This window comes from Phoca vitulina, unplaced genomic scaffold (genome assembly GCF_004348235.1).
Source record: "Phoca vitulina isolate PV1807 unplaced genomic scaffold, GSC_HSeal_1.0 scaffold2, whole genome shotgun sequence".
In the NCBI taxonomy this organism is placed as follows: Eukaryota; Metazoa; Chordata; class Mammalia; order Carnivora; family Phocidae; genus Phoca; species Phoca vitulina.
Window position 1 is genome coordinate 51,444,405 of NW_022589705.1, and position 14,743 is coordinate 51,459,147.

Below are 14,743 nucleotides of genomic sequence, written 5' to 3' on the forward strand. Positions count from 1 at the left end.
TAATACAGTGCCACTTATTTAATGCTTACCATTGGCAATCTGCTATTTTATTAAACATTACACCTCATTTAATCCTCACAGCAAACTTGGAAGAAAGGAGCGATGATTCCTATTTATAGAAAACTGAAGAGTTAAGTGAGAGGACTCAAACACATGATGTTCTGACACTAAAGACTACTTGTTCTACAGAATTTCCCAGCGTCACTTGGCTTTCTATCCATCATGACCTCCACAGGTCAGCTGGTTACATATTAGAAACACCTGGGAAGCTTTAGACTCTCTTGAAGTCCATGCCACATCCCAGACCAATTCAATCCCTGTGGTAGACCGAGGAACCAGGATTGGAATCAGTGACCTTACTGCACAGCCAAGGTTAAGAATGGCTCACAAGCCACTCCTTTACTGATACTCACATGTGCCTTTAGATGCTTGCCCTGCACCCTCCATCACACACCTTTTCTGTTCCCAACCCAATCCATCTTTCTCCTCTAGTAGAATTTTTCTGGACCGCATTGGTAACCGTGCTGATTAGTTCACTATAATTTCATATCTTTTAACTCAATCAGCATAGCTCAGCAACCCACTCAACGTGACCAACACTTTTTGGGCCAGGCCCTGTGCTAGGGGCACATTACTTTGGATTGGTTCATGGTTTCAGGGGGAAATGACCCCCAGGCACTCCCTATTCCCCAACTTTTTGGTTGGAGAGTTTCCAAACAAAGGATTTCACAGGATTTATAAAGAGGGGAAAGGTGGGGTGACATGGATATTCCAGGCATAGAGAATAACACGCTTTACTCTCTCTAAATAATGCACCACTCCAGTGGGTCTCAGGTTGGCTTCTGAACTAACAGCAGCATCACTGCAATGATCATCATTGAACATTTTTTTCTTTTAAAGATTTTAAGTAATCTCTACACCCAACGCAGGGTGTGGACTTACAAACCTGAGATCAAGTCTCATGCTCTACCAACTGAGCCAGCCAGGCACCCCTTCACTGTAAAAATTTTAATCTTCTTTTTCAGAGGTAATATCATCCCTACCTTGTCTTCTATTTCCTTTGCTCCCAACTACTCCTTTGCTCTCTATTGACTTGCCACCAACTCTGAAAGAAAATCAATTTCTTTAAAGATTGCCAGTGATTTATTTACCAGGTGTAGTGACTTTTCCAGCTTTATTTACTTCTGCTTCATTGGTAAGTGTGCTATTTTTAAAATTCTTTTCTCCTTAAGTGTCTAGAACCTGTATTCTTGACTCCTGGTTCTTTTCTGTTTATTTTTCCAGGATATTTCTTTTTGTGTGCACATGATAAAAAATTAAATAGTACAGCACATGATAAAAAATTCAACACTTTCACTCTCTAGAGACACACTAAACATTTCTCTTTTCCATTCCAGAGGTATAAGCTAAGTAATATGCTTATAATCCTGTTTTAAAATTTATCATCTTGTTGATGTCTATCAACTCCCTATTTCAACAGATGAAATATTCCAGTGGATGAAAATTTAGCTTGCCAAACCCTTCCACTTTATATTATTTTAAAGTTCTACTTGTTTTCTGTGTTTCTTTAAATATACGTTTTTAAACCTCTGTACTTCTAACAATTTCCAACAATCTCTTTTATTTCAACTTTAAAGATTTACTTCTCATATTTTCCTCTCCACTAATACATCCCAAATAACCATGATACTAATATTTCATGCATTATGATGTTTGGTTGTATTGATTTTATTATTATGACTTACAATGTTTATATAAATGTTATTTATACTGAGTCAACTACTGTACTAGGATTACATTTCCTTTTCTTGGTACAAATTTATTTTCTCCAAGGTAACAATGATCTCATTTTGTTTAATTTTTATATATTTATCACCAATTGAGCCCCAAATTTTCCCAGTCATCTCAAACTTCTAATTTAAACAGGTGAGAGAATTCATCGGTTCCTTTTCTTTCCTTTTGATGCCGAGGCATCTCTCTTAGGTGTCTTCTCCCCCTGCTCCAATTTGGGCAAGTTATTCTCTATGCTCGCTATACAGCTGTCCTGGGACTTCCACGTTTCTCAACGTTGAATCCATTGGCTTCCCTCTTTCTTAAAGCTCTTTTGCTGGAGTACATCCTAAAGTAATTTTCTCAGAAACATACTGCTGAAAAAGAGGTGCCATTTGAATCTCTTGTTCTTCTGTAAGTAGCTTATACTTTTCTCTTTGAAAGGTTTAGAATGTATATAGGTATTATATTTATTTATCCTGCTTACTGATTCATGGACCTTAGGCTAAGGTTTATTTTTCTTTCTTTCTTATTTTTCTGTTTCTCTTTTTGCAACTCCTATTTGTTGGGTATTGGATTCCTTGAATTAATCCCATGTCTTTTTCGCTTCCATTTTCAATTGAAGGTTCAAAAAGAAGTCACTGTTTTCTCTATATTATCTTAATAAATATGACATCTCTCTCTCTCTCTCCCCCCAGACAAGCAGGTGGACCCTCTTATATCAATTTTGTGTGTGTGTGTGTGTGTGTGTGTGTGTGTGTTCTGGAGAATGTCCCCAAAGGGCCTCCCAAACTACTCTGTAGACAGACCCTTAATGAATCTCCCTGACTTCAGACTCTTTCCCCTGCCTTTCCTACTTGCTGTTGATTTCAAGCCTTTGTCCTGTCTTTGTCACCACTGTTTTAATTAATTTATTCAACCAGTACCTATGATATATAATGTGCCAGGCGGTGGGGATGTTGACATTGAAAAGCCTCATATGGCTTTATTTACCCTGTTCCCAGCAGTGAAGTCTCCCTGAGTATTGGCGGTACATTTCCTTTGCCTACTGGACATCTCCAACTATAATGTTCTCTCCCAATGTCCTCTTCCCATATCCCCTAGTTTAGTTAGTGCTACCTCAGTCCACCCATTCTGCTACACTCTTGAATGTTTGCACGATTTCTTAATGGACCCAAAACAAGCCTCACAAGTTCCTTTAGTGATAAAAATCTCTGATATCCTCTTTTTATCTTCTGTGTTCTCAAAGAAAGATGTACCAAAAAAAAAAAAAAAAAAAAAAAATTCTAGCGGAGAGTCTGGGTTACCTGATTTTGTCCAAAAAAGGTTTGTTTCATGGTCATTCTATAGACAAAGGAGCTTAACCAGACAAACTATCAGACTAGAAAAGCAAATATAATTGAGAACATTTAAAATGACCCCGTGTAACCACATCAATCTCCACTGATCAATCTATGATTGAGAATAAGAAACCATCAGACTTTAAGGGCAGAAATATCTACCTTTTTTTTTTTTTTTTAAAGATTTTTATTTATTCATTTGCGAGAGAGACGGAGAGAGAACAAGCAGAGGGAGAGGCAGAGGGAGAGGGAGAAGCAGACTCCCTGCTGAGCAAGGAGCCCGATGCGGGACTCGATCCCAGGACCCTGGGATCATGACCTGAGCCGAAGGCAGACGCTTAACCATCTGAGCCACCCAGGCGCCCCAGAAATATCTACCTTTTATTAACACCCAGAGACAGAAATTTATACTGTGGGGAGAAGCTTCTGTAAGTATTGGTCATCTCTTCCACTCTTTCCTTTTCATCATCCTGCTGTCTGCTGACCCAGACCTTAATCTTCTCTGTGCAACCAGCAGTTGCTGACTGCTTTGCATGATACACCGACAGTAAGTCTTTTCCACATCATCAGACACAATTACCTGACCTTCCCTACTGCTCTGCCAATGGGCTGGCTCACCTGATGATAAAAATAATTACCTAGTGCCAAGTCAGCTGTAATAACTATATTGCTGGTATGATATGCACATTGTTTTAATTAAGGCAAATACACTATGTAACTGAAAGGCATTTGATGCAGGACATAAGAGTTTTCTGGGTTTTGTATCTAAAGCCTTTGGCAGCACATATGCTCCATACCCATAACTGTGTAGATTATAACTGTAAAAATCCCAAAGGATTCCATTACGCTTTTAATAGCACAGGTTAGAAAATAACACTACCAACTAATGTGATCAATGCAAGAGAGCATTTTAAAACCAAATGTCATTTTCTTAAAATACAGAAAGAGGAAAAATAAGGAACTCGTTCAAAGGTATGTGAATAGTGGCAATTTGAGTGAAATGTTAATTCTGCATGGGAGAGCTTGAGTTCATTGTCATTTAAGGTGCTTTTATGGTTAATGTTACAGTTTTACATTGTAGCTTCTCATTTCTTTGTGAAGAAGGTAGAACTGAACAAATTACATTGGTGTATGAAAATACTGGTAATACCTGATTTTGCTAAGGGAGACATTTTTTTGTCTTGACATAGTTATTAGTTCAAATAACTTCCTTTTAAAAAAATCTGTGTAACGAATGGTCCCCAGAGACTGAGAAGTTGCACTTTTAGGCCTCTAGGGGTCAGCATAACTCGAAGGAAGAGCAAGCGCAGCGAGTAAGAAAAAGCAAGAATGCACAGGTGGGCGGGCGATTGAGGTGGGGTGGAGGGAGGAATGTGAGGTGGCAGCGTAAGGTCCACTGAAAGCGAGGACCAGGAGCACAGCGGGAGCTGACTCTGCAGTCAGTCCACACAGTGTTCTGGTCTGTGTTCTGCAGAAACCCGGGAACCCAAATCACTGAATAATATGTTGCCTATCGCATCAACTCCCTTGAAACTACCGACAGTATTTGTACGATCTCCTTCATACATGCTGAAAGTAATTTACTTTTTTTTTAAAAAGGATTTATTTATTTTAGAGGGGGGAGGGGCAGTGGGAGAGGGAGAGAGAATCCCAAGCAGATTCCCCACTGAGTGAGGAGTCCAACGTGGGGTTCTTCTACCCCATGACCCCGAGATCGTGACCTGAGCTGAAATCAGGAGTTGGAGCTTAACCGACTGAACCATCCAGGTGCCCCATCGTTTACTTTCTGTAATGTCTGTTTTGGCCCTTTGGATTTAGACCACTGAGATGTGAGAGTTAAGCACCACAAACTGATTCTCCCCAGTGTAATGGCTTTTCAGTTTGAAAGATTTTATTTTTAAGTAATCTCCACACCCAACGTGGGGCCCGAACTTGCAACCCCGAGATCAAGAGCTTCATGTTCTACTGACTGAGCCAGCCAGGCACCCCTGAAATCATTATTTGAAGGCTAGAATGATCTGAGGGGTTGGCTAGCCCTCTCTAAGGTACTAAATGGTGGGTTTTATTCTTTTCACCTGTAAACCATTCAGTACTACCTGCAGAAGTGTGGTGATTATAATCATACATTTTGGAAGAAACTCATTAGCAAAACTCGCAGTATCATGCTCTCACTGCACCGTATCAATCTCGGAGATGTGTGGAGTGCTGAAATTTAAGGAGGGGTAAGGAACAGCACACCTCCTTTCTACTTCCTGCTAGATTTCCCTGTGTATCTGGACAACACTCTTGGGGACCACAGCTGATAAATAATTGTCTGCCTCAGTTGATGACAACCACACAGTGAGAATTTAACAGTGTTGGCAATCATTTATGCTACGGGGGAAAAAGAGCATTATATTTTTTTCCTTCCTTTAAAGGGAGTGGAAGAAACAGCGTCTGGGCAGTTCGGTAACAGGTTTTGGGCATAAGAAAAGAAATCATTTCCTATTCCTCACAAACTTTGATTTACAAAAGAATGCTGGAAGCTAAAAGCCTTGTTGATTTATCATGTGAAGCAAAGAGTAATTTTTCTCCCCTTGTTAGGCTTTCATATAATCATGCTCACTGCCTATATGGGTGGCATTAAAGAATTTCTGAATAAAAATAATAATTTCTTGCTTTCAACCTTCATAATTCACATCAGCAAGCACCCTGCTGGGCGGTGATGCCTGCTACCAGTGACGCTCAATCTTTTTTGCACGCCACTTATCTGCCTCGCGCAGCTGCGTGTCCCATTGATCGCAATACCTGCAGGATAATGCGCCCGTAGGCGTTCTTTAGCAGATTAACCACATCCGCGTGAGACAGCCCATCCAAAGGTTGCCCATTAATGCTGACAATCCGATCCCCAACCTGGAAGTACAAAAGTGGTAGAAAATCACTATCATTAAGAAAAATTCAATTTGAGGAGAATGCTTAAAATTCTTTTTAAGTCGTATTTCCCATTTGTGGCTATTGTGAAGATTGTGTGTTTCTCCTGTGTGTGCAAGTTCCAGAAGCATGAGGAATTTTTATGGCTTTCCCCACATACAGACCAATCAGAGAAACAAGAAGGGGGTCAGGTTTGATTAGGGGAAGGCACGGCAGGCCACTTTTGTATTTTGGCAATGGTGGTTCCCCAATAATAGTGGGGCATACAAATTAACTGTTCAATAAAGCTCTAATGAGGAAGCCAAATATTTTCTCCTTTATTTTTCTACCTAAGTTAAGATTAAGGGGCAATGGGGAAAAAAAAAAATCGTAAGAACGTTAATTCTTCTGGTTGAAGGACGATTCTAAGGTCAAATCTCCCTCAGGTGAAAATTAATTTTGGGTGAAATGACGTGCTAAAAATGGTATGGGAGGCTTTGCAAATGAGCTGCAATTTCTTCTTTCATTGGGAAGCTTTGATACAAACAATAATATTTTTATATGCCCAGGGACCTAATGAATTTTAGGTGTAAACTTTCTCCAATGCATTTTGCCCTCAGCGTGGGTCTCTGTTGGAATTCCAACTTTAAATAAAGCGCCCATGGCTGCAACTTTGTCTCCCACCACATGCTGTTAGCATTTCACCATTTTCCTTTTGTTTACCTTAAGCTTCTGTGTACGGGCAGCCACACCACTGGCCTGAATCATGGCAATAAATATTGGGATATCTCCTAAGGGACTTCCTTTTCCTCCGGCGATACTGATTCCAAGGGCATCGCTGAGCTCCTAAAAAATAAGGAAAACACAGTGCTCATATATTTAATAAAAAATCACAACCTGATTGCTCCCGGACAGCTGTTGAACAAAATCCTTCCATGATGCAGGAGGCCAGGGTAACACGGGAGTTAAGTGCAGCGCCTCTGGAGTCGGAAAGAGACCTGTGTTTTCAGCTCTAGCACTTAATTAGCTGGGGGTGGGGAGGGTCTGAAGGCAGTTCCTTAACCTCTTAAGAGTTTCCATCTTTATGTTGATTTGAGGATTAAATGAGATGATATAGTGCATTCTTAGCCTACAGAAGAGGCTCAATAAAAGGCAACAGTAGGAGTAAAAACACACACAAAAATACAAAACAACCCTATGTTACTGCTCAGTTTAGTGGCCAATTTTGACGCAGACTTGGCAAGTATATTCTCATATGGTGTTTATGATTAAACTGCCACACATATCATGCTCTTCTGGGTGTGAACAAACACACTTGGCTCTGAAAGAGCTGCACGGCTGCATTACAACAAAGGATCTGAGAGGACACCCACTGGAAATGATAACGGAGTTTGCAGGGAGAAGGAAGATGTGGCTGAAAGAGTCCGCTAAGATGAGGAGGTGAGGCAGCTTGATTCGCTCGTACCCTGGTGAAGAGATCCTGGCTCTCGTCCAGGTCTTCTCCACATTTGTATCACAGGGTTACTATTTTAAAAATCACGGGAAGAATGACTGACGTGTTCCACTTTCAGCGTGGTGGCATTTGCTCCACTATCGTAGCTCTCTCCTGCTGATTAAAATGCACAACTCCGTCAAGCACAGAAAACAACTACCTGAGGCTTCGGAAAAGTAAAGAAACAAATTGTGGTAGAGAGCCAAAACTTGGAATAAAAGCAGCCAGGGGGGGGATCGCCCCCTTCTTTTCCTGGCAGCGTCGTCCTGAGGGCGAGAGCCGGTCAAGGAGCTGGAAAGGTGGCGCACAGTGTGACACTGATGTGGATGCCTCTCTCGCCCCATCTCGCCCCATCTTGCTGGTCAGAGGAACCAGGCGAGGGAGCCCCCGTGACTGGAGAATAAAGGAAGAAAGCTGGAGCAGAGAGCACCACAGAATTCTCTGGCTTCGTTCTAAGTGACTCATGTGTGGGACCGACCAACACAGACCTGAGCTGGGAGGTGAACCCCCGCTCCCAGAAGGGGAGACAGAATTTGCAGTCTGAACCCAAATGGGCTGACTGCCTGCTAAACCATAAACATCAGTACTCTTCTGAGTCTACACAGCGTTACATTCCTGAGGACCAAAACTACTCAGTATGCAAAGAAAATGTGACCAGTGTTTTTCAGTTCTTTAAAATATGCAGGACAGGGCGCCTGGGTGGCTCAGTTGGTTAAGCTTCTGCCTTTGGCCCAGGTCATGATCCCAGGGTCCTGGGATCGAGCCCCGCATCGGGCTCCCTGCTCAGCAAGGAGTCTGCTCCTCCCTCTGCCCTGCTTGTGCTCTCTCTCTCACTTACTCTCTCTCAAATAAATACATACATACATACATACATACATAAATGATGCAGGACATTTGAAAGTAAAAATTATAACAGTGTTTGGTTGGGTTCTCAATTTATGTAAATGTATACATATGATGACTATGGCATAAATATTAGTGGCGTGGGTGTGGTAAAGGGACTTACATGGTAGCAAGACTCCCGACATTTTAATTGATTATTGAAAAATATACACAGCTTAGGGTGCTTCAATTTTACCTCATAAAGTTGGAAGATGGGAAAAGAACAAAATGACAACAAAAACCATATATGAAAGAACTTTAAAAACTCATATCACATAAGTGTGAGGAATTATTCTTTACTATTACTAATATTACTAATGCTGCCATGTCATGCCTATAAAAGAAGAATGGTGAAGCTGACCTCTCCAGTCACGGGTCATTTATATCCTGTTTTTGAACATATTTGTGTCTGGCTTATGTTTTTTGAATGCATCAACAGTAAAGCAATGCATGCAAAATGGCAAGGTGAATTTCATCACAAAAGTTTCTGCTTGGAACATGTGTGGGAGAACACGGTTCTCTCTCCTGCTGGGAGTAGGCCTTTTTATAAAAGCCTGTAAAAAAAAAAAAAAGTGGCTGAAATGACTAAGGAAACATAAACTTATGGTTTGTTTTTTGTTTTTTTAAAGATTTACCCAATTATTTGAGAGAGGGAAAGCACACATGAGCCTGAGCGGGAGGGGGAGAGGGAGAGAGACTCAAGCAGACTTCGCTGCTGAGCTCGGAGCCTGACACGGGGCTCAGTCCCACTGCTGTGAGGTCACGACCTGAGCTGAAACCAAGAATCAGAGGCTCAACCAACTCCACCACCTGGGCACCCGCATAAAATGTTATTTTATAAACCTTGGAATGAGGAGAAATTTATGGAATAACTTGGCTTTGTTCAAATCCATCATAACGCTTCCGTCATTTATCCATAATTATGTACACATTCGGTAGATTTAACTTTCCTATCATAGGAACATCTGAGTTGCCACTCGGGTGGAAAGATACTAGGAACAAATGAAGCAGATTTACTACAAACTATAGTCAATAATAATGGATGGCACTTCCTGGACATCTATGACGCACTGGATACTCTGCTAAGTACGCTATTTGCATTATCTCATTTAATCCACACAGTAAGATTGATCTTGTGAGTTAAGTGTTGTCATCCCCAGTCCACAGACGAGAAAACTTGAGTCACTTGCCAAGTCATAGAGCTAATAAATGGTAGAGTGCCTTCAAACACAGCTGTGATGGATTCCAGAGAACTAAGCTATGCTGGGTATCTCTTCACTGCAGCTGAACCACGATTATAACAAGGTCATAATTTCTTTTTTAAAGACTTCTTGAATCCCAAATTTAATGGTTGAAAGTGATCAAAATAAAAGTACTTTCCAATATTCTGGATATCACACAGGAGTTTGAAAATCAGGATTGGCAACTTTATGAACTTAAATACAACACACAATCTTCTCAAGAAGGCAATTTAGCAATATGTATAAAAGCCTTTAAGTAACAAATGTGGCTTTTGAATCAATAATTTCATTTCTAGGAACGAATCCTGAGGAAATCACCCATGATACATGAAAAAAGAAAAACACAGATGTTGCTATAAAAGAGCAAAAGTTGAGAAATATGCTAATTGTTTACTAGGAGGAAGCTGATTAATTACAGCACATTTATATGATGGAATACTATGCAACTAATAAAAATCATGCTGTGTGCCATAAAAAAATACTAGCATGGCTAAAATTTCATCCTTTAAAGTGAAGGAGACAGGGGAACCTGGGTGGCTCAGTTGGTTAAGTGTCTGACTCTTGATTTCGGCTCAGGCTGTGATCTCAGGGTGCTGGGATCAGGCCCTGCATTGGGCTCCATGCTTGGCATGGAGTCTGCTTGAGATTCTCTTCCTCTGCCCCTCCCCCTGCTCACACATGCTCTCTCTAAATAAATAAAATCTTAAAAAAAAAAAGTGGAAAAAGACAAGCTACCAGAGTTTAATATACCTTTTTTTTTTTTTTTTTGGTTTGTTTTATAAAACTTAAACACATGCACAAAACATAGTGGATGGGACATACCAAAAAATTCACAATGGTCCTCTATGTGGCTTTACTGTATTTTTCTAAGTCTATTTATGTTACACAGACCATTTAATGCCTTCAGTAACTTAAAAGAGCACACTAACAATGCAAAAATTGTATTGAGGAGAAAATATACATTTTAACGGAAATACAATACAAATCAGAAAAATAGCAGAATTATTGACCTACCCTGATGATCTCAACGGTCCTTGGTCCCATATCTGTGCCTATAAATAAGGAAGCAACACAATTAACTTTTTAAAATAAAGAGATAACACAGTTAGGATTTAATATTCCCCTATAAAAATTTTAAAAAATAGTATCATTTTCTAGCTCTTTCAAGAGAGAATACAAACAGGTATTACATACTTTCTCAAAATCCCAACTGGCAACTATTGGTTAGGAGCTATTTTTTTATTTTTTTAATTTTTTTTTTTTAACAATGAAGAGAACTTTAAAAAAATTATTAACATATAATGTATTATTTGTTCTAGGGGTACAGGTCTGTGATTCATGAGTCTTACACAATTCACAGAGCTCACCATAGCACATACCCTCCCCAATGTCAATCACCCAGCCACCCCATCCCTCCCACCCCCCTCCACTCCAGCAACCCTCAGTTTGTTTCCTGAGATTTAAGAGTCTCTTATGGTTTGTCTCCCTCTCTGGTTTTGTCTTGTTTCATTTTTCCCTCCCTTCCCCTATGATTCTGTCTTGTTTCTCAAATCCCACGTATCAGTGAGATCATATGATAATTGTCTGTCTCTGATTGACTTATTTCGCTTAGCATAATACCCTCTAGTTCCATGCACGTCGTTGCAAATGGCAAGATTTCGTTTTTTGATGGCTGCATAATATTCCATTGTGTGTGTGTGTGTGTGTGTGTGTGTGTGTGTGTGTGTATACACACCACATTTTCTTTATTCATTCATCTGTTGGACATCTAGGCTCTTTCCATAGTTTGGCTATTGTGGACATTGCTGCTATAAACATTGGGGTGCATGTGCTGGTTAGGGGCTATTTTAAAGAGGCCCTCTCTTTGAGGTAGATGTGGTCATAACCACGTGGTCTGACAGAAGCAGATGGCAGTACCAGCAGCTACCCAGGATATCACCATATATCCTAAGTGGCTTGGAGGATGGGCTATTTGTGTATCATTGTACATTTTCCTGCCTTAATCGAAGACAACCCTCTCCTCAAGGAAAGACTTAAAAGGACCTGCCCCACCCACAATGGTATATGCACTTTTGACCTTCCTCAAGTGACCTGTCATTTGAAATTTTTCTCTTTGGGAAATGGTTTTCTTTTATGAAGTAGTTTAGACTTCCACTTTCCTGTTTTTCATGTGATTTGTGTACAGTTAAAGGCACATTCCCAAAATGAGTCCCTATGGCTTTCGTTCCTTTAGAACAGGCTTTTCATCAAGCTTGGGGCTTAGGTGCACACGTCCGAAGATTTCGACATGTCTGAGTTGAGGGTGAAGAGATTGTTTTTAAAAAATATTAATATTTTAAAAATTGGGTCACAGGATGGTGTTGCTGGTGGTGCGTCCAAGTCATACCTGAACTTTTGGGGGAAGGATCTGTAGCTCTTTTTGTGCCAACCAGGTTTTGCAGGCTGGTGATGACAGGAGCCAGGGAGGGATGGAAGTTGCTGTGCGCGCTGTGCTGGCTTCCCTGGAAAGAAAGCCCGCCGTCAGCTGCGCTCAGACACGAACTTGGTCTTAAAACTGCAGACTTAGTATTTTAATTACTGACATAGCCATAACCATGTGATAGAAAATTCTGTAGAGGCTAAAAGAGAAAACAGAAGTGACCCCTACTCACACCCTTACCACTCTAACCCAATCCCATTTGACATTTTTCTTTTTTTAATATATGTATTTTTTTCATTTTGTTTATTTGTCAGAGAGCGAGCGAGCACAAGCAGGGGGAGCGGCAGGCAGAGCAGACAGAGGGAGAAGCAGGCTCCCCGCTGAGCAGGGAGCCCGATGTGGGGCTCGATCCCAGGACCCTGGGATCATGACCTAGCCGAAGGCGTCCCATCATTTGACATTTTTCTATCACCTTCCCCTTTATATGAGCTTTATATATATATAGTTTCAATTATCAAGATAGAAAACATGCAATAATTTAAGCTTTTCTTGCTCTCCATGAAATCGAAAAACATTTTCCTAGGTTGTTACATAGCGTTTATATGTGACCAGTTAATGGCACTACGAGTTGGTTGGGGTTACAGCCAACATTTATTACCTTATTACTCAAATGATCATTTTGCTAAAACAACTATCATAAAATCCTGACTAACAGAAACTTTCTCCTCAGTTATAGGAGAAAGCAGCAAATATCAAGGGAATATATTGTTTTAGGAATGGGTTAAATTTTTTTTCTCCAAGATTTTCCTGGAGTCAGTGGTAATGGAGCCCAATCTACTTCCATTATGTCCTTTTATTCATTCAAATAAATATTTGAGGTCTACATTGTATAGTCATGTACGGCTAGTAGCTATTCGATGAGAATCATATACACAGTGGAGGACCTTTCCAATGCAGAAAATAATGTAAACCCTCCCCACCCAAAAAGTAACCAATAATGAATAAAGAATGTCTTCTACTAAATTATCAAGGTTATGCCTAATTGCCTCAAAATTTTAAGCTAAACCTAAGATCACAATTATAATCTGATAAATTATAATTTGACCCATTTCCTTAGTTCTATGATGCAAGTTGTTTAATATTTTAATTCCTTAAATATGAAAACATTCAAATGTACAGAAAAGGTGAATTATATAGTAGACACTCATATGCATGCCACTTAGATTCCACAATCAATACTTTGCTGTATTTTCTTTCTCACATATCCATTCATCTGTTCATCAATGTTTAAAAATTCATTTCAAAGTAAGTGACAGACATCATATACTTCACAATGGATATATATATTTAAAGGAGTGTTTTCTATATTTTTCCTGAAAGGATATGATTTAAATCAATAGTGCTATAATAATATTCAGAATTGAGGGAGTATAGCATATTATAACTTTTGCCTAAAAAAATCTTAGAACAATGTGTTTGCCACGGCCTTTATAAATATGAACTATGCCTGGAAGTGTTCCCTCAGTTATCTGAGGAAAAGATTTCTCAAGTGCTTTTCCATGACACACCGTCCTTTGAAGGGTAAAGGCACTCTTTTCTGGTTGGTGGGAAAAGACTTTTTAAAAAAAGAGGCTTGGTGGCCCCAAGAATAGATCTATCTTAGTGAACCCACTTTCCCTAGGCCAAGTCTAACAAATTATAATTCTCCTTGGCCCTCGGAAGAAGACATTTATCTCCCCATCTTATAACTGCCCAGAAAGAAATCTGTGCCCCTAGAGGGTCTGAAGGTGGAAATGTCTGGGAATGGGATTTTCTTTTTCTCCAGTCGGGTCATGGGCTGGTCTTCAGCTCGTGATAATGGAGGACATTTCCTTTTCACGGCCAGCTATGAGCCTTCTTTTAATTAGCCAAGTATCACTGCAGACTCTCGTTATCATCTCAGCCAAAATTTTAAGGACAAAGTAAGGATAAAACATATTTACTGTTTTTCTTAAAATTGAATTAAACTTCTACCCCCTAAGGTTAAAAATTCTGTGCAGGAAGGTTAGATAAAAGTGTCTGATACTTTGTCTTAGGTTTCTAAAATAGGACAGCTCACATTTATAGATGAGCTAAATGGTGATGATAGTTTTATTGACATTTAATAATCGAGCTTCTAAATTTGTTAGCTCTGTATTTAACCTAAGTGTGAACTTTATTAATCACTAAGATGTTCTTATACATGTTCTTCAATGACAGAAATCTAGTTCTACCTACTACCTCATCCTTCAAACTTTTCTTTTTTTTAAATTTTGTTTTATTATGTTATGTTAATCACCATACATTACATCATCAGTTTTTGATGTAGTGTTCCATGATTCATTGTTTGCATATAACTCAAACTTTTCTTAAAACATTGGAATTCTTTGTATCCCTTTGTGCTTTTGCATATGCTATTCCATCTGTCTGGGATGCCTTCTCCCTCTTTTCAACCTATCAAACTCCTTTTGCAGTGAGATCCGATGGGAGTCTCCTCTGTGGCATCCTCCCATATTCTGCAAGGAAGAAAAATTTTATCCCCAGTATTGTTCAGTCTGAATTCTAACCTGCATACAACAAGGCTTTAGTGAAATCACTCAACAAGTGAATCTTCCACTAAGGAAGAAGCTCTGAGACAACTATTTTTGCATCTGAAATTCCCACTGTTGATACAAGTCTGCTCAGAATCATT

At 39.7% G+C, this 14,743-nt stretch overlaps 1 protein-coding gene across 2 annotated transcripts in view; it reads right to left on the reverse strand.

The window, feature by feature from the left end:
• Positions 1-14,743, reverse strand: part of PATJ (PATJ crumbs cell polarity complex component) — a 346,204-nt gene that overhangs the window by 18,093 nt on the left and 313,368 nt on the right. For both annotated transcript variants that reach the window (XM_032427605.1, XM_032427611.1), the window contains exons 39-42: positions 12,001-12,115; positions 10,629-10,666; positions 6,723-6,845; positions 5,898-6,002 (exon numbers count right to left, since the gene is read on the reverse strand). In XM_032427605.1, the coding sequence (XP_032283496.1) occupies positions 5,898-6,002; positions 6,723-6,845; positions 10,629-10,666; positions 12,001-12,115 (381 nt within the window). The remainder of the gene's footprint in view (positions 1-5,897; positions 6,003-6,722; positions 6,846-10,628; positions 10,667-12,000; positions 12,116-14,743) is intronic.